Source organism: Convolutriloba macropyga, chromosome 5 (genome assembly GCF_964194025.1).
Source record: "Convolutriloba macropyga chromosome 5, txConMacr16.3, whole genome shotgun sequence".
NCBI classification, from domain to species: Eukaryota; Metazoa; Xenacoelomorpha; order Acoela; family Convolutidae; genus Convolutriloba; species Convolutriloba macropyga.
In genome coordinates, this window is record NC_134472.1 from 72,333,872 (window position 1) to 72,353,476 (window position 19,605).

Here is a 19,605-nt window from a genome sequence, read left to right on the forward strand (position 1 = left end):
ATCAATTTCCGGGGTTTACATTTCAACATAGCATCAATTAAAAATTATTTCTACAAAAAACCAAATTACAAGCAAAAAAAACTAGGCCACTTAGACGAAAAATTAGTTCACACTGCAATTTTACTCGCTTTTGCTTTTAGGTCAAAACATCGTCTGAACGAATAGTACTTCCGGTAAAAAAAAACCTTAAGAAAACCAATACTCCTCTTCGAGTCGTAAAAGACCAAGAGAAGGCCAATAATAGCCCCAGCTATCGCTGTGCGGCTATTAATAAACGCCCAACAAATGGTTAATTAGAGGATATTTGCAACATTGCGTTCTCACCGCAAGCACAAATAGCTATCGGCATGTTTACCATGTACAGGAGCACCATTACCAGCAAGAAATTACATTGAATTGTGGATAAATTTCACAAACCCAATTTCCATAGTGGACCATACCTGATGATAGGCCGAGTTCGACAGTCCTCCGGGGGCATTCGCTCCACCAGGTCCCGAAGCAGCTGAAGTGTACATCTGTGTGGCGTCGGATGCCCCGGACGAGTGTTGTGACCTTGTGTGCGCTGAGCGGATCAAGCCTGAGATCTCGTGCTCCAACTGCTGCGTCGTAGAACTGTACATCGAGGGAGCGTTGTGCGGTGGAGGGGGAGGGTTACCCCCATACATGCCCTTCATGGCACTAAAGTTGGGGAGGGTAGTCGGGTACTGTGAGGGCGGAGGGGGCTGTTGGGGAGGGTGATGTGGTGGTGGTGCCCCCGATTGGGGGTTATATGGAGGATAGTTGAAAGCACCGTGTTGCGCCACAGCGTATGGGGGCAGCGAATTGTAGCCCTGCAAAATTAAATTTGATAAAACGAAATTCGTTAACTGAAAGAGACTAACGTCAAGTTGAGCAGGATTAATGTCAGTCAAAACGCCTCCGTTCGTCTGCCAAATCTCATTTGAACGTTCCTTTTTCATTTATAGTGTTAAATCGAGCCGGAGAGATTAAAAGCTGAACAGATCCCAGTGCAGGGACCTTTAAAACTCCAGCCTTCAATTTCGTATCGAGGATATTTGCAGCACATAAAAATGGACATTTTTAAATTTTATAATCCTAGTAAAATTTTTAATCCAAATTTATAGATTTTACTGTTCAATAAAAATTTACCGTTCAATATATTTAACGAAGATATTACATAAATTTGTGTTCTGGCGGTTCAAAAATAACGGAAATCTACCGGAAGACGAAGGTGTGTTCAAAATCGTTAATTATTGAGGTTAGCTACTAACAGTTTTGCTAGGGTCCATCCCCGCGTGCGTCTGTAGCATCAACTCCTGCTGATTATGCATGCCATGAGGAGGCAGGGCTCCCATATTCGGATTGTACCCCGAAGCATCGGCGTGACCTCCCAGGAGTGACGTTGGGGGAGTCACGGATGTAGATGAGTCGACGTGTTTGGGGGACGTGTAGAGATCACCTCCTCCACTGTGCATTGTGGCAACTGTCTGAGGTCTCGCTGGGTAGTCAGGAGGCACATCGTCACCTGAAACCAAAAAACATTATTACACTTATGACACTGTATTTAGTCCCCTTTTGATTAAAATAAAACAGATAAAATAAAACAGAATCAAGCTCTATAGCGCTCAATACAAAGAATTGCATATTCCTTAGCGAACAAATTATGCACCTAGCTGCACTTAAGTGTTCTGACCCACTTTAGCGGGGGGGGGGGGGGACTAATACTCAACTGTTTTTTTGTTCAGTCCATTATCGTAGATCGATATATTCATCGTACAGGATTGTGAATGGTATCATTAGAAAGCTTGCAAAGCGTAGTATTTCAAATCAAAATTTTTTTCTTGGAATTTTGCTTTTGCGAGGAGTTACAGAGGTTCTAAGATTTGTGAACGTTAGCCTAACTCCCGTTGTTTCGGTCATGTTTTCGTAACTTTTGCTAAAATTTTGATCAGCTTTTGATAAAATATGATAAAAACTGTTAACAATAGTCTCATTGTTGTTTTACGTTTAAAGATTGGAGAGAGTTGGCGAAATGTTTGAACTCACTTTTTGGCAAAATTTTCAGCTAAATATTTGAAAGCATTTCTCCCCTTTTTTCATTAAAAATGGCATCAAATATGCCTATTTGGTCCACTTTATCCAGTTTGACCGGCGGTGCAGGCATAAAAACTGATGACAAAACCTTTCTTTACCTAGATTTGGGCTAATTCCACCTCCGGTTCTTAAGAAAAATTTCTGGAAACCGATATTTATTAAAAATGCGTTTGACAAAAACCTATTGCTTAAAACAAGTACGTTTTTGAACAGCCGAGCAGCGGCAGCAAGGCAAGTTTTGGTCTCATCCTCGAATTTCAAAAAAAGGAATCTGATTGTATTTTGGCTCTGTCTTTTTTAATCATTTTTGCAAATTTTTCAAAAAAGACAGACCCAAAATACAATCGGATTCCTTTTTCAAAATTCAAGGATGAGACCGGAAGTCTTTTCTCATTTAAAGATTCAATTAATAAGAGGCCCGTTTATGTTCCAATAAGTTCCAATAAAACAATATTGGGTTTTATCAGTAAAGCTCGTGCTTTTTATGGCTCCGAAATGCTATTTTCGTAAAAATTAAATTCTTTATAATTGCCAGCAGGTGATTATCTTATTTTAGTTTTATGACCGAATCTAATTAATCAAAATTCTAATTGGGTATCTAGAGAGCTATTAAAGAAATTATCTAATGTTTTCAATTGATACACTGCCCTTTTTGGTATTATAACTCGACAAGAATCCCAACTTCATCATTTATTTTTGATTACAAAATTTTGATCAAATTAACAAAAGTCTGTAACATTTGGCAGTACATTTTTTTGTTTTAATGAAAAGAAGCAGGAGCAAGATCAGTGTTGGTCTAGCTGTGGAATTGTATATTTCAACAAAGATTCAGATTTTAATGGGGCACTATGTTTCTTTTAAATACTTTTTCCTTTTCGTTTTTTATGTTAGCTAAAGACCAGAATCATTACAAATCAAACCTTAAATATCACAAGCCCAAATTTATAGGCAAAGGGGAGGCCAATGATCATAAATAAAAATTCCAGCGAACAGCATGTTTTTTTGGCTTCAACGCCGTTTGCATAATGTTCGCCAAAGTTAGAGTTCTGCCTGTATTAAGAGTTTATGGGTAGTCTATTGACTTAGTCTCACAAATGGCATGCACATTAGGCTTCCTAGGCAGAAACAAGTTAAACTATTTTTAAATTTTTAGTTGACAACTTACGGTTGTTATGTCTTATGGTTTTAATATTGAAATAATGGTTTATTGAGATTTGACAATTTCAAACTTAAATTTGCATTCTTAAACAAAGTCTGATTAAAGAGAGAGGTCACATTCTTTTTCAGGTGAATTATAATGTCTTAATTGTTTTATTATTAATTGTTTTCTATCTTTTCCTCTTTTGGTGACAAATAGGTCAAAAGAGTGGTTGAAAGGGGTCGGAAGATTATGTGCGGACTCACATTACCGAGCCTCCTTGTTTCAATTAAAAATTCAGTTACAGACCTAAATACAAATAATTATATGAAAGAGCATCCTCAACGAGCTCATTATTATCATTCGAATTGATCAATCAAACCATGAAGTATTGTATGTCAACTGTTGTTCCGCTACTATTGTAGCAATGGAATCGTTTTCTGTATTCACACAATTGATTCTAAGACTTACAGATCTTAAATCAGCTAATACAATATGGTATCAAAAACAATGGAGCTGGCCTACTAATTACTAAAACAAAAAATGAGAAAACGTATGAGAACCCCACTCTATCAGTGCCCGTCAAATCTTTAAAAAATCAAGACTTTATTGAACTAGCATTTATAAAGAATTGGATTTATGTCGCTTGACATTCCATGTGCCAAAGAGTTTTTAGTGTTATTGGTATGGCATTTATGGCAGAAAAATCTTGCCTTCAATAATAATAATAATAATTCCGATCAAGTTTATAATGATGGCAGAATAACATTTTTTTAAAAATGTTACTTTATTGACCAAAAATTGGCTTTACACATGCCCAGCACTGATATAGACTTTCATACAGGTCTTACCCATGTGCTGCTGTTGCTGTGGATGAGGGAGGGTCTGGTGTTGGGAGTGGTGTGGACCAGGGGTGTTCGTGGGTGTTCTCTGCGACATTGGGTAGTGAGACTGCTGGACATTGTGAGTGGAATCTGAGTGGGGAGGCTCACCACCTATCCAACAAAATTCCAAATGAAATTTGTTAGCTATTTCTACCTTAGTTTGACCATAATAAACATACCCGGCAGCTTGCCGGAAAATAGCCGCAGTTGATTCCCATAACTCTATTGGGATTGAAAGAAAAAAATCAACAAAAATTATTTTTGTATAAAAACATTTTTAAGTGCGATTTATTTTGATGTCATTTCGTAATTGAACATACTCCTGTCTCTCAGTGAGAGGCTACAAGGTCTAGTATCAATACCAATCAGCATTATAGATTGTAACTAAAACATATGAGAACAAACTTCAAGTACCGGGCATCTAAAAATGGGCTTTATGAGTTTATCCCGTTTCTATTTCTGATTTCGATTTTTTTATACATACTCTCTTCATTTTGAATTGCTTTGTTGATCAGCTGCTATTTAAAGGACTTTGAGCAGAATGACAGAAGAGTGAAACTAGCCTAGAGAAGTCAAAAAGATTTCACGCAAAATGTCGAAAAAGCGGCAAAATGGGTAAAGCGAAAAAAAGTTCGACAAAGTAAAAAAAATAGGAGCGCTATAATAGCCGGCTGAGAAGATGAGGGCGGCTATTAAACATAACCGACTAACGTCGGGTGCATTGCTCTCAACAACTGGCAAGCGATGGGCTTCGGTAGTAGCCAGCTGGGGCTTAGGGATGCATCAGGTGGGTGTTAGTCGAGTGAGGGGGGATCAAGTGATGGGGGTAGGCTTGTGGGAGAGCTGGACGAGAATGGGGGTCCAAATCGCCGGTTTGGAGGAGGGTTGAAGGGGAGGTCAGTTTGGGGGAAGGGCTAGTTGGTGTCTCCTCAAAACAGCTTTGGTGAATCGCATACTTAAAGACGAGTAAGGCTCTAAGAGAACTGCTCACTTAATGCCATCTGAGCAAAACCTGTTCATCCCCTTTTTGATCACGAAAAGTCAAATGGGTCGAACGAAAAATCGGTTACGCGAAAAATTGCAAAAAAGGACTACAGGATTAAAATAATTGCTACAAAATTCGTTTAAGAGCAATTAGTTGCTCTTTCTAGCTGCGCGAACCACATTTTTGACATCAATTTTTCCGAATTTTGGTAATTTGAAATTAATCCAAGACTCATCTTGAGAAAAGCAAAGCTTTTCAAAATTACACCTCATCTTGAGCCCCTCGGGCTCTGCCAGCTTATCTACCTCTTCGACAAAAAAATCAAATCGTTCAGACGACAAATCGCATTGAAAAGACCACCAAAAATAGCATAACCGACTAACGTCCGACAAATTGCTCTCAAACAACCGGCGAGCGGTTGGCTTCGTCAGTAGCTAGCCACGACTGTTTAGTGAGGCTAGTTTTAGCTTAATTGAAGGGGCGTGAGTTGAGAGCAACGGGGGGTGAGGGGGGGTATTGGGTGGAGGCAACGGCGGGAGGGGGTCTTTGGCTGCACGGGGCCCTTACGGGGTAAATGATGTTCAGGGTGTGAATTGGGGGGTGAAGTGAGGGGCGCTGATGTGTGTGCGTGTGTGTGGGGGGGTCAACCTTTAAGAACCACCCTTCATAACATAAGTATAAGTCACCAAAATGATTTCTGTGATTCGCATACTTGAAAAGTGAGTTGAAAGGCTCTGAGAGCTTTGAATGCCCACTTGGCGCTACCTATTTATCCCGTTTTGACGACGAAACATCAAATGGGTCAGACAGAAAATCGGTCAAGCAAAAAATTGCATAAAAAAGACCAACAGGACTAATATAATTGCTACAAAATTTGTTTGAGAGCAATTAGACATAACCGACTAACGTCCCGCGAATTTCTCTCAAACAAGCGGCGAGCGGTTGGCTTCGGTAATAGCCAGTTGGGGTTTAGGGATGCTAGCGTTGGGGGTGATGGTTGACCGGAATGTTGGGGGGGGGTTCAAATCGACAGGCGGAGGAGGGTGGACAAGCGGAGTGTTGAGGAGAGGGAGCTGAGGGTGGGGTTTCAAGTCGACAGGCAGCGGAGGGTGGACAAGCGGATTGTTGAGGAGTGTGTTTGTTAGTGGGGGAGAGGCTGAGGGAGTGGAGTGACTCAAACTTTAAGATTAAAAACCGCCCATCAGACAATAAAATTGTCTCCTCAAAAGTTTTGGTGAATCGCATTCTTAGAGTATAGTAAGGCGTAAAGCTCCAAGGGAACTTAATGCCCTCCGAACGCTACCCGTTTTAAGGCCGAAAAGTCAAATGGGTCAGACAAAATCGGTCAATAGAAAAATAGCATAAAAAAGACCACAGGACTACTATAATTGATAAACTTCGTTTCAGAGCAATTAAAAATGATTGTCACAAGTTTGATTTGAGAACAAAAGTTGAGAATTCAGCAGGGTGATGTTGAGGTGATTTGACCTTGATTAGTGGGTTGGTGGTGAGAGGAAGAGGAGACGTTGGAAGTGGATTGATGATGTTGAGCAAGGTTGTAGGCAGTCTGGCTAGCATTCATCTGTTGCTGCTGTTGCTGGCCAGGTGGTGGGGGAGGGACAGGCTGCTGCTGACCTGGAAACTGCTGCTGTTGTTGAGAGTAGTCTTTGTGCACTGATCCTAAAAGTATTCTCTTCTATCTCTTTCTAAGTCATTTTGGTCCCGAGGGTCCTAGATTCTAATCAATTGCCAATCATTTCAAATTCAGCAAATCAGAAAAGGGCTATTAATTTATTTGAACTTTAATTATCATTTTATGCTTAAAAAATTCCCCCTTAACAGTCGAAACCCATTTAAAATTATGTTTAGTGGTGAGTGTAGCTCCTTAAGCAATTAGTAAATTTTATTGACGGTACAAGAAAAGGCAAGTGCACCTGTACCACGTTCACTAGAGCCACCGAAGAAGTAAATTCAAGTTAAAAGCAGTGACGTCCCGATTTCATACCTGGCGTTGTAGGAGGATGCTGTCCGTGAGCCATCTGCATTTGTTGGGGAGGGGGTTGTTGGGGAGGGGGAGGTACACCCGAGACACTATTCTGTGAGTAGGGTGGTTGAGCCTGCTGGTCCATGTTATGCTGTTGTTGTTGCTGATCCACATTTGGTGGGGAGGTGTATGTGTTTGAGACACTCTTGGTTGGACTCGTGTCCGTAGCTTGTAAACTGTTCTTATCACCACCTTGACAAACAGCTCTTGTGTTAAGAGTGAAATTACTCAATGGCTCTCTTTGAAAAAGCCAGACAAAAATCCTCCGCACATCAAAAAGTGATGGAACTGATTCCACCAGCTTAGTTCGTAGAAAGGAATCCGGGAACTTAACTAATACTTTTTTCAGCTAACTACTTTTTTCATTTACTACTTTTTTTCAGTTAGCAACTTTTAATTTTTTAATTAGCAGTGAACAAGAAAACCCCAGAAAACAGTTCAACATTTGTGATTATAATTATTGCTTTGGCCCGGTTTCAATTCGCTATTACTACATTTATTCCAGTAATGACCGGCCAACACAACATACAGTTGATAAAACATTCAACATCCTGTTAGTGATAAAACTTATAGAACAATTTCGCATAAAAAATAAATGAAAATCACAGGAATAGGAAGAAAACGCCGAAAATATGCCAAACTTTGACTTATTTTGATCAAACTTGCTAAACAGTACAACTTAGAATTGATGATAAACAAACAAAGCTCATACAATGAAAAAGCGTCCAAAACAGCAAAAATCACAATTAAATGCAAATGGTGAATAAAAGTCCAATAAAAACACAAAAGGGTCATAAATGCTCAAAAAACAAGTACTTGATAATAAAAACAAAAAAAAGCCAGTTCGGGCGAAAAAGTTAGATTTGAAACTCAAAAACTGCATTGACAATTCGAACGTTAAAAAAATGCTTCCTCTGCTGCGAAAATTTTCCAGCCTACTCTTCTAGTTCCCACAAAACTATGCATCAAAAAACTTTAATTTTTCTCTGCATTTTATTATTGTACAGCAGAATGCCCTACAAACTTTCTTAACGTGCAACACTTGCCTGTACATCATGTGAATAGAATTCACCGATTGAAGAAAATTGTCACCATTACCACTCTTAGATTTGCAAACATAAGCCCGCAAGAGCCGGCTGTGAAGTTGAGGGTGGCTGTTAAGAAAGAAAAGACGCAAAATGACGGCAATTTCTCGAAGTATCGAAAAAAGCTCAAAAGTTTAGCGTTCAGCTTCAGTTAGCATAATACTAGAGTCTATCTAAAGCACAATATCTCAACTATCTAGCTATATTATTTTATACCGTTTCTTTTCATCATGCTATTTTGATTGTGATCATAATCAGTATATTGAGAAAAATTTGTTGAACAAAATCTGACCCACGCTCAGTGAATGAAGTTCGAAAGAAGGGACCGCAGAACTAGGACAAAAACAGATTCTCAATAGTTATATACGCAAAACGATAGCTGGTATAGGCGAAAAATGGCACGTTTTGTCTAAACCTTATTTACGCTTTCAAAATCAACCATTTGCAAACACAGCTGGCAGATTGTCGGAAAATAGCCACAATAGCTTTGTAGATCTGCAGTCTCAAAAATATAGTAAAAAACAGACCAAAAAATATTTTTATTAAAGGCTGAGATATTATATAATGATTAGAATTATGTATAATGCTGCTTCTATTAGCTGCTCTCTTCAATTAGAGCGACACGCATTTTCTCTTTGAATTAAAGTAAAGAAAAGTCAAATTCAGAGTGAGGAAGTCAGTTTTGAGAGTGAGGTTGTGACCAAAAATTTAATCACGCGAATTAACAAAAAAACTCGCTCCAATAAGTGTGGAAAATGACGTCACTCACGCAATACAGTTGAAATTGCATGAATGAAAAAAGCAGATTTTAAGTGAATTTGACGTCATATTAATAATGACGATGGCTATTGTTAACGATTCTACTCGCACAGTACATGAACGTTTTAAAAACATTTTCTAAGAACAGTAATTTCAAAGCAATTCCGTAACATAGCCGGCAGATCGCCGAAATAGCTGCGCAAGAATAAACCTGCGTGCCAGATAATAGAGATAGAAACAGATACAGATCAAAAATTGACGCCGCTCAAAAAACTAGGCTAAAAAACATTCAGGGATAAATCAATAAAGCTTGTTAAAATTCATTCCACAGAGCCTCTTATTAGGGACCTTTACTGCACATATGAGTTCCTTTGACCTTAAACAAATTCAAATTAAACCTAAGTTTTAAAGTGCAAAAGTCATTTTATTGAGTGAGGTAAGTCATGTATGATCAAAATCTAATCACGCAAATAACCTAAAAATTTTTTTGCTAAAGCGAGTGAGAAAGGACGTCACGCGCGCAAATGCCGTTAGTGAGAACAAAAAATCATTCAGAAAATTTGACTTTTACAGCTTTGCTGTGTGAACAAATGTAAAACGAAAAAAGAGCGTCAGACGACGAAACAAAAAACATAGCCGGAAGAATTCCGGAAGCGACTTGAAGCGTCAGAACTTCACAAAAAACCGTAAATCCAGCGGAAGCCATTACCATTTGTATCAAACCCTTGACTCATTACCTCCCCAGGTCTGATCTAAGATTTGGTGACTTAAACCACTGTCACCAAGAGAAACAAAACGCAGCAAATTTTTATATTACTGAAAACGTTTGGTAACGTTAAAAAAGTCCGAATTAACATGGTCAAAATAATGATAGGCTGAAAAAGCTGATAGGACTATCAATTGCCCACAAATAATTAATTCATGATTCTAATCTCAAAGATCGCGAAAACAAACGGCAGATATTAATCGTAGAAACTAAGTTAAATCTTTTCAAAAAAGAATGCTCAAAAAGTTAAGAATCAGAAAACCACTATAATTACACTTCTAATCACTGCAATTAGGAAAAAAAGAGCATATACTTCTTCCTTGTACATACGCAAGACAACATGATTTCATACTAATTCAAAAATTAAATTGATCATAGAAAAGGCATAAGCAGCAGAGGAATATTCAAAGGGAAATCATCGTTCAAATTAAAACCAAGCCCGGAAGAAAGTTGCAGGAACCATTAATAAGTGGATGTTTTGGAAAAGTATTGCTAGCAGACTCTCAGTACTGCCTTATGTAGAATGATACAAACTAGAATGTGAAGAATATGGACGCAATTAAGGAACACCGTAACAAAACGACATTCTTGATTTTTGAAAGTTAAAAATCAAATAAAAAAAATCAAGAAAAACGAATGCATTTCATTAATAAGCATTCGAAACATAGAAAAGATAACGAGCCATCCGATACAAAGATCTATCATCTTGAAGGGAACTCAAAAAAGGAAAATAGAGAAAATACGAAACATCGGAACATTTTGGAAAAAAATGGTCAAAAAAACTTTTAAGACTACATTTGTGAAAAAGTTTTTCGAACTATTTTTCAAAAACTTAACGCCAAAAAATGGTTGATTTTTTATTGAAACGTAATTAAAGTCCATCATGTTGCACAAAAAGACTATTTCTAGTAATTAAAACCAAAATACAAAAAAAAATTACATTGAGGTAGAAAGAAGCGTTGAGTATATGAATTATCAAAAAGAAGTTGCCATATTAACGGATTTTTGACAGCAAGACGGTTAAAAGATCCAAAAATGAAGAAATTAATAGAAAAAAGCCAAAAAATAACTAAAAAATCAAGACTTATGTGCCAATTTTGAACTTGAAACGCATCTTCAGCCTCTGCAAAACACTGTGGTATCAATTTCCGAGGTTTATAATTCAATATTGCATCGAATAAAAATTATTTGCACTCAGAAAAAAATTAGTTCGCACGGCAATTTTACTCACTTTCAATTTTAGGTCAACAGCGTCTGAACGAATAGTACTTCCGGTTAAAAAAAAACCTTAAGAAAACCAATACTCCTCTTCAAGTCGTAAAAAACCAAGAGCACCGCAATATAGCTACGCTCAGCTTACAGCTTCGCAGCTATAAAAAAAATGAAGTTGAGTGAGACCAAGAGAATCCCTGCAAAGAATTGAAGATTCAGAAAATCACGTCCTATACATCAAAATTAACTTCGTGCCAGCCAAAAAGTCGCAACATGTTGGCACACAAAAATTTCATTGAGGGTTGGAACAATTACAGGTTCCATTTTGGAGTGAGAATATAACGTACATGAGTGCTGAAGAAGACTAACCATCGATGGATTCCTGATATCTGACTGATGACGCGTGATCAATCTCGGAGCCATCTCTTGACGTGGCTGTGTGATACCTGTGGCACACTTCAAATGCCTGACCTATAGTACGCACTATTCGCATGGCCTGGCTCTGAAACACAAAATTACTTCTGATTAAGATTTTGAATTTAACTGCCATCAATCTAAACTTGAAAGCGTTTACAGGAACGGCCTATATTGAATACCAACTTCATCAATACCTGTGCCTAATGATGATAAGAATATGGTCAATAAATTCCCCCGTTTGTTTTCGTATCTATGATGCCACCCACAGTTACACCAACTATAAAGTTATAAAGTAATTTGATGCTAAGATTTGCATAACGAAAAGTATTAAAAATCGAAAAAATGTTTTAATCTGGTTTTGTATCTTTTTCGTCAACTGCTGCGATAGTAGATTGCATATAAGAACGTTAGACTGAAACCATGTAAGGTTCTTAAGTATTGCGGAGTGAAAGGCTCCGTTAACCTTTTTGTAAGATTTGAACACGTTGCACTTGAAGCTCTTCACATGCTCAACTCCTCCGGTGTCTTTGTCCTTGCAGATATAACTGAACACTTTCAGGTCTTGCGAGTCATGAGACACGTAGAACACCCTAAATATATCCAGGGCCTTAGTCATAACAACTGATGTCGAATTTAAAGCCGAACATTGTCCATATCACATAAATATCTTATCTTTTCCGTATCTTATCAGATCTCTTCTTCATCTGTAAAATCCCAAGTAAATATAACTCTTCCTCTTAAAGAAAATCTGGATCTTTTCCGTTTGTGCCCCCCCAGTACATTATGCGCCCCCCAGTTACAGAGCACGTGTCATTACATAGTAAATCATCATAGTGAAAATATGGCACGTGCGTCTGGGGGTTGCAAATAATATGCGCCCACTAAGCTGGGGGGGCACAAACGGAAAAGATCCGAAAATCTTTTCCAACTTGAAACAAATTGTTTCGAGTCCGCTTGTGAAAATGTATACTCTATCAAAAAAAATCAATGCTTAATACTTGATCAATTATCTTATATTAAGTCAGGTCCTCATAAATCATTAGCCATTCACGTTAGGAAGGTAACAAAACAAAACAAAACTGTCCAATTGAAGTCGTAAGTGCTAAAACACCAACCATTGAATAGAAGCTGAAATCAGAATGTCATAAACATAGCCGGCAGATTGCCGGAATAGCTGCGAAATAGACTTGCGTGCCGTAAAATACAGATGGAAAAAGATACAGAAGTGAGGTGATAATAGTTATCGCCGCCGCCTATAAAACTTACAAGTTTATTTCAAAGGAGGTTGTTTTTGGGTGCAAAAAAATTTTCCCTGTCGCGTCTCGAACCTGCGATGTAGGGATTAACAGCCAGTTGCCTTAACCACTCGGCTGTCGGACCATACAATCTGTTTTCTTACAATCAAGTTTGTTTTAGGAACAGATTCTGTTTCTGAATAACCGCAATTTAGGTCACGCAGAAAGCGTGAAATCAAGCGCGAAAAAGCCATTTAAGCAGTGACGAGACAGAATGTTCTAGAACAAATGTAAAACGAAAATGAAGCGTCAGACGACGAAACAAAAAAAAACCAAGAGCACCGCAATATAGCTACGCTCAGCTTACAGCTTCGCAGCTATAAAAAGATATGCTCACCTATGAATGGGGTGCTGCAGAAGGATCATTTGGCTATCATCCCATCCTCGAAAACTCTTCTGAAACAAGCATAACAGGTTAGTTGCTGTCATCAAGTATCATCTTCAAAACTCTAAAAACTGCATGTGGTGACAATTCAAGAAACTAATGTTGCACAAAAAGGTGTGCACTTAAGTTTGAACTTCTTTTAGGACACTGGTCGAACTAAGAATTTTGATTTTTTTAAATAACATTCTTCTGTCAACAATATGTTACTATTGTTTGTCTGTAAATAAATACAATTCCTAGTCGTTTTATGCTGAGAAACTTTTCGACATATATTTACGCGTTCTTTTAAAATCGTAGATTTTGTGGTTTCTCGAATTTAACTGACAGCATGACTATGAAAGGCAGGGCTTGTGCACTTTTTGTTCTCTCGCAAGTGGTTATTGACTCAAACCGATCGTAAAATTACTAAAACTCCATCACTCAAGACAGATTTTGATGGTTTCCAATTTTGGGGTTTTATGGATGTAGCAATTCAAACCGATATTTCAGTGATGTTTAATATGACTTTGAAGCAACCCGAAACAAGCGCACAGATTATGGAAACTTTGCGCAGCAGAGAACAGTAACTAAACGGTGTTCCGCCTTTTCCCCTAATTTCACCCCTCTATCATATCACCCCTATTTTAATCCTTTATATAATTCGTACTATTAAAATCAAAGATTAGGAATACATCGTGTTTCGCTAAAGAATTTCGGTATTAACACTTCAAAAAAGGGATACGAAAGGTTTGGGGTACAAATCTTGCTGGGTAAAAGGTTATGGTGTTATAATATAGGGGGTAAAAGGAATGGGGTCGAAAGGAAGAAGCTAACAAAAGAACAATTACCTCATCGTATCTGTGTGAGTTTTCCTCTTCTGTATCTTGGGTATCTTCTGTCTCTGTTCCCTGCAACAACACAGACCACTGTTATCATAAATTTCATGACTACAAACAAATCTTTTTCAGATAAAATAATCAGAGAACTGAAATTTTGAGCTAGGACAGAAAATCTCAATCTAATTCAATCCAAGTATTTATCGACGGCTTAAGGCTGAATTAAAAATCCAATGTTAGATTTATTTTTAAGCTGAGAGAACATGAATCAACGTTATTGGAACAAAACATATGCAACAGGTGGATCGAATAGTTGTTTGTTTGCTGAATAAACAAAGTTGTTTGTTTGCTTAATTTGTTTGTTGATACCTTTTTCTTCTTCCTAACTGTCACAGTGACTCCACTGATGCTGACCACAATCTTCACTTTCTTCTTCTTTATCGCTTTTGTCTTGAACTCAAACTAAAATACAGAAAAACCGAAATCTATCATTCAGATTTTGACCCATAATTCGAGACAAAAAGATCGTGATTTTAAAAAATCCTTTCACTGGTATACCATAACCGACTAAACGTCGGAAGAATTGCTCTCGAACGACTAGTGGGAGCTCTAATCAATTGCAGCCTGCTTCAGTCAGGGGAGGAGGGGAGGGGGAGCCTAAATGGGACTAAGAAGTTCAATAGTGGGCTTCAAATAACCACATTAGAGGTTAACATATACCACTATTAAAATTTAAAGTAAAAAATGGCACCAGTTTCGGCGCACTTTTTATTTGACTTTTAGTATTAAATTGCCGCCAATTGAGTTAAGCTGCTTAAAAATTGTAATTCAGAGAGAATTTTAGATCACGCGAAACGCAAAAAGTCAAGGGCGTAAAAGTCACTCGAAAAGTCAAAATTGTCCAAGAAAAATTTTTGCATAAAAAAGACACACACGTTTACAATAATTGCTATGAACTTCGTTCAAGAGCAATTAATCAAATGATCCTCAGCTGCAACTGTTTTAACCAAGTTTGAGGAAACAAAGGGTTCAATGACAAAAAACGGCAATGAATACTTTCTAAACCTGCATCCAAACAAAAGTCACTAAAGCGGTACGAATAGCTCTCAAAAGACTGGAGGGGGAAGGAAAGTTAACTCTAGGTATAAACTAAAGAAAAATGCCCTTTTCACACTTGAATTAATTTTCCCATATTGTGTCATTAATTTTGACACACTGTATACTTATTAGACTAGCAAAGCTCTAAAAATCACTCATTCACTGAATAACAACAATTTAGAGAACCCTGGGTACAATCTCATCGGTCACTAAAACTTCGAGGCTGAGAGTTTAGTATGAAATATTGAACTTAAAGAGTAAAAGTAAAAAGTAAAAGTAAAGAGTAAAAAGATTTTAAGTGAAATTCTACTTTTTTGGCCCTAAACATTTTGTCCCAATTCAGGACACTAAGTTTAGGGCAAAAAAATAGACTCAGTTAGAAATCTAAATTATGACACTTGAAAGTAGTACAGACAGCTGGCAGGGAACCCAACGGGGGGACATTTTCAGCAATCGAATTTGTTTCTGCAATCTTAATTTCCGAAAAGGCTAATGTCCCACCCCGTTGTAGATCCGCAAAACAAAATCGATTGCAAAAAATGCACCAGCAAACTTCTCTTTCACTAATCTTCACAATTGTAATCTTAACTTCAATTTCAAAAGAAATTCAACACGTAGCGTTTAGTTCTCTAAAAACAATAGAACAAAATCTTAGTCTCTCTCGAGCCTCTTCAGGACACAAAGTCCCTCGGGCGACTAAAATTTTGTTCTAACAAACACTTGTATCACGCAAAAAAAATCAGAAGTCAAGCTTGAAAAAGTCACTCCAGGGGTGAAATAGAAATAATGTTCTAGAACAAAGCTGCCAAGCAAAAATTAACGTCACGCTCATTTACAATAATTGCTTCAAACTCGGTTTTAACAAGGGTAAGTTTAATTTCATGATCAGCTATTTTGCTTTCAATTTTAAAATCTTATGAAAGCCTGTAGCGTGGAAATGAAGAAGGGTTAAAATCATTGAAAACAAATTAATTTTAAACTGATGATTAAAATGATAAAACGAATTCTTAAATGATCATTATCATTTACACAATTTTTAAAATTTCTATCTACAAAATTAGTCTGCAATATCATTCATTGATATGATCTTGGAATTACATTAGACCACCTGCGTTGAATTGACAAGAGCTGTTAAAAGTCAAATTTTTAAGTTATTCAACAACTCAGACTTTTTTAGCGCCAGTATTCATGCCAGTTATCATATTAATTCAATAAATTACCGAAATTACAGATATTGGAATAAAAACAATTGATTTAAATAATCACAGACCGAGTGATTTCGTATGAAATTTTATCTCACGGATTTTCTCTTATAGACGATAGTCATGTTTAATTGCTCTCAAACGAAGTTTGTAGCAACTATATTAGTCCTGGTCTTTTTAAGCGATTTTTCGCTTGACCGATTTTTCGTCTGAGGCTTTTGACTTTTCGTCCTCAAAAACGGGATGGACATGTAGCCCCCCGGTGCACCCACCCCGTGGATACTGACGAACAACCGATTGCTAAAAACATGCATTTTATGCTAATTTTCACAATTTTTTCAAGCTTTTTGAAAATGTTTATCATTTCTTGAGTTCTTCCAGCCTTAGGTGTCAAGGAACCTCCACCCATTTTTCATTACTCAAGTCTTTCCAGACACAGGGGCCAGAAAATGTCCTTAAGGGATTGATAATAAGTTACTTTTATTTATCATGGAATAGCTTTCAATTTTTTAATGACAAATTTTAGCAATTTTTTTGATAAAACTTTACTTTTTCAAGTTGTCTGAAAATTTTCCTCGCATTTAAGGGTTCTCAAACCTCAAGAGCCGAGGCGCCTCCTCTAGGGTTTGACAATAGATTACTGTATAGTTTCTAAATATTAATGGAATGTTTCAAGGTTTGAACACCTTTAATTTTAGCATTTTTTTTTTTACAAAACTTGGTTTTTTTTAATAATTTTTTTGACATTGTCATTATTCAGATTTTTCAGCCTAACAGAAAATCTCCGTTAGGGTTTGATAAAGAGTTACTGGAAATTATTTTTGGCCATGGATTAGTTTTCAACTTTTATTATCACAACTTTTAGCAGTTTTTGTATGCAACTTTCAATTTTGTTCAAGTTTTTTTGAATTTTTTTGTCATTTTAGGTTTCTTCAGCCTGAAGAGCGTCTTAACCTCCTCTAGGGTTTGATTATAGGTTACTGCATAGCTTCTAAATGTAATGGAATGTTTTTCAGGATTTAACTATCAGCAACTTTCAAGAAATATTTGCAATTTCTTGAAGTTTTTTGAATCTTTTTGAATTTTTTATCATTTTTTCCGCACCAGGGTCCTAGGGATCTCCTCCACGGTTTGATGATAAGTTTTTGCATAGTTTGTAGAGTTAATGTAATGGTTATCAATATTTTAACGACTCCAGCTTTTGCAATTTTTGATAAAATTTAATTTTTCAAACTTTCGGAAAATTATTATCATGTTCCACGTTTATGGATCTTTATGAGCCAGAGAAACTATGTAAAGCTTGAAACAGGTATACTGGATAGTCTGTCGAGACAATTATCGTTTTTTGAAGGCTTTTTCTTGAATTTTAGCAAGATTTTGTTAAAATTTCCGATTATTTTCAAAATTTTTGAATATTCTTGTCCTTTTCTGAGTTTAACGATAATTTATGGCCAACGAAGCATTTCAAGTCTTGCATATAGGTTAATTGACTTAACTGCAGAGACAAAAAATAGTTTTGAACAATTTCGCTGCGAACTCTGGAAGCTTTTCTTTAAATTTTGCAATGTCTTGCAAATTTTTAAAATATCAGTTTTTTATTTGATTTATTTACTAACAAGGCTAGAAAAGTAAAAGTTGCAGAGTCAAATCAAGGTAAAGCTAGCCTCACTAAACCGTGGCTAGCTACTGACGAAGCCAACTGCTCGCCGGTTGTTTGAGAGCAATTCGCCCGACGTTAGTCTGTGATGTTTATAATTTTGAGACTGCACGTCTACAAAGCTATTGCGGCTATTTTCTGGCAATCTGCTAGCTATGTTTATTTTTTTAAGATACGTTTGATGGAACGTCTGTCGATTTGAAATTTTCCCAAGAAACATTTTCTTCAGGGATTCATCAGGATTTCTTCTGGCCCAATAACACAGAAAATATTATTTTCAGGTTTTTTGATATGGAGCCGTTTGGAGAGCAAATATGAAGCTTTTGCTCTGCTAGATTGGAATCATATCAAAGGAAACTGTTCTATATGTTTATTTAAAAATTTTAGTTGCAAGGACGCGAAGCTCAGATCCAATATAGTTTGCCATAAAACCCTGCACATGCAGACAAACAGTTAAATGCTCATTTTCAGAGTAAATTCAATACACCTTATTTAATTGAAAATTCCCGGAAGGAAACTTCATGCAATTACCAAATACGTCCAAATAGAAAAATATATTATATTTTCATGCATGTGGATTTCACATGAACATGTCCCAAAAAGGTAAACTTCATAGCTCCATGCATATGAACACGTTCCCAATAATCGATTTCGTTGTACAAAATACCGCCTTTTCATCTTAAATTTGCTTTTTGAGTAGTTTCAGCTGGTATCTTGATCTATTTCGGAGCATTTGCATCTATAATTCAGGATGCAAACGAAATTCCATTTTAATATTACATTACAAATGCACATAAAAATAACACCAACGTCGATCTGTATTATTTGCGAATTTCTCTACCAGATGTTCAAATTCCCAACTCAAATTCTTTTTGTTACAACGAGACTCGGCATCATCAAACGAATTGGAACACAAAACAATTTGTGCAAAAAAAAGTTTAACATCAATTTAATATTGGATGTGGTAATAAATATTTTTCAATACATGAAAACATGTTGCATGTTTTAAACAGCCTCCGGGAAAGAGGAGGCCTTTAACATGTAGTTTGCAATTTATTCTTAATACACTGGCGTCTTTTTATTTCACACAGAGAACTGCGCAAAAATGAATTGAAATCTGCAGCGGCGCTACTGGTCTAAATAAATAGAGCCAAAGTGGATTTTTTGGCGGCCTAATTTAATCTAGCCAGTCCAAACAAATTCACTTTGTTTTCAGGAGCAAATTGGGCACACAAGTGAAAGAGTACCCTCCTCCCCCTGAATCGCACCCAGGTTGTGGGTGAATGCACGCCTGCGGACATGGGAATCGGATTACTCGCAGATATTAATTTAGATATGTGCGTGAGCCGGCCTCTAATCCCGAAATGCATTAGCTCCCCCCGCCCACAAATGACTTGGCTTCCATCGGATCTTTTACAGCCAACCTCCCCCAGACAATGAGTGCCCATCGCGGCAATTTACGACACAGGTGATCAGGGTAAATATCTGCCCACGATGTGGAAGAAGGATGGGACAAGAACAACAATTTGAAGCTTCAAAATATATTTTTCCTAAAATCTGCAAAAACTCGGTAAAAAGGGTATGTTTTGTCGACAACTGGCAGCTTCATTGGCTTAAGTTATAAGTCCAGTTCCCGGAACTAAAGAGCAAAAGATTTGTCAAAAAACAGAATCTATAAAAATAATGGTAAATTTTGAAAACGTGAATTATAAAAACAGACAACACATGAGCCGTTAAAACATTTTATTATTATAATACCAGGCATATTA

General features: G+C 37.0%; 1 protein-coding gene across 6 annotated transcripts in view; it reads right to left on the minus strand.

Annotated features, from left to right (window-relative positions):
* Positions 1–19,605, minus strand: part of LOC142339617 (uncharacterized) — a 111,081-nt gene that overhangs the window by 41,713 nt on the left and 49,763 nt on the right. For all 6 annotated transcript variants that reach the window (XM_075389784.1, XM_075389782.1, XM_075389783.1 and 3 more), the window contains 10 exons: positions 14,249–14,341; positions 13,892–13,951; positions 13,017–13,075; positions 11,848–11,974; positions 11,337–11,469; positions 7,107–7,337; positions 6,590–6,781; positions 4,084–4,227; positions 1,272–1,525; positions 441–830 (listed from right to left, as the gene is read on the minus strand). In XM_075389784.1, coding sequence (XP_075245899.1) covers positions 441–830; positions 1,272–1,525; positions 4,084–4,227; positions 6,590–6,781; positions 7,107–7,337; positions 11,337–11,469; positions 11,848–11,974; positions 13,017–13,075; positions 13,892–13,951; positions 14,249–14,341 — 1,683 coding nt within the window. The remainder of the gene's footprint in view (positions 1–440; positions 831–1,271; positions 1,526–4,083; positions 4,228–6,589; positions 6,782–7,106; positions 7,338–11,336; positions 11,470–11,847; positions 11,975–13,016; positions 13,076–13,891; positions 13,952–14,248; positions 14,342–19,605) is intronic.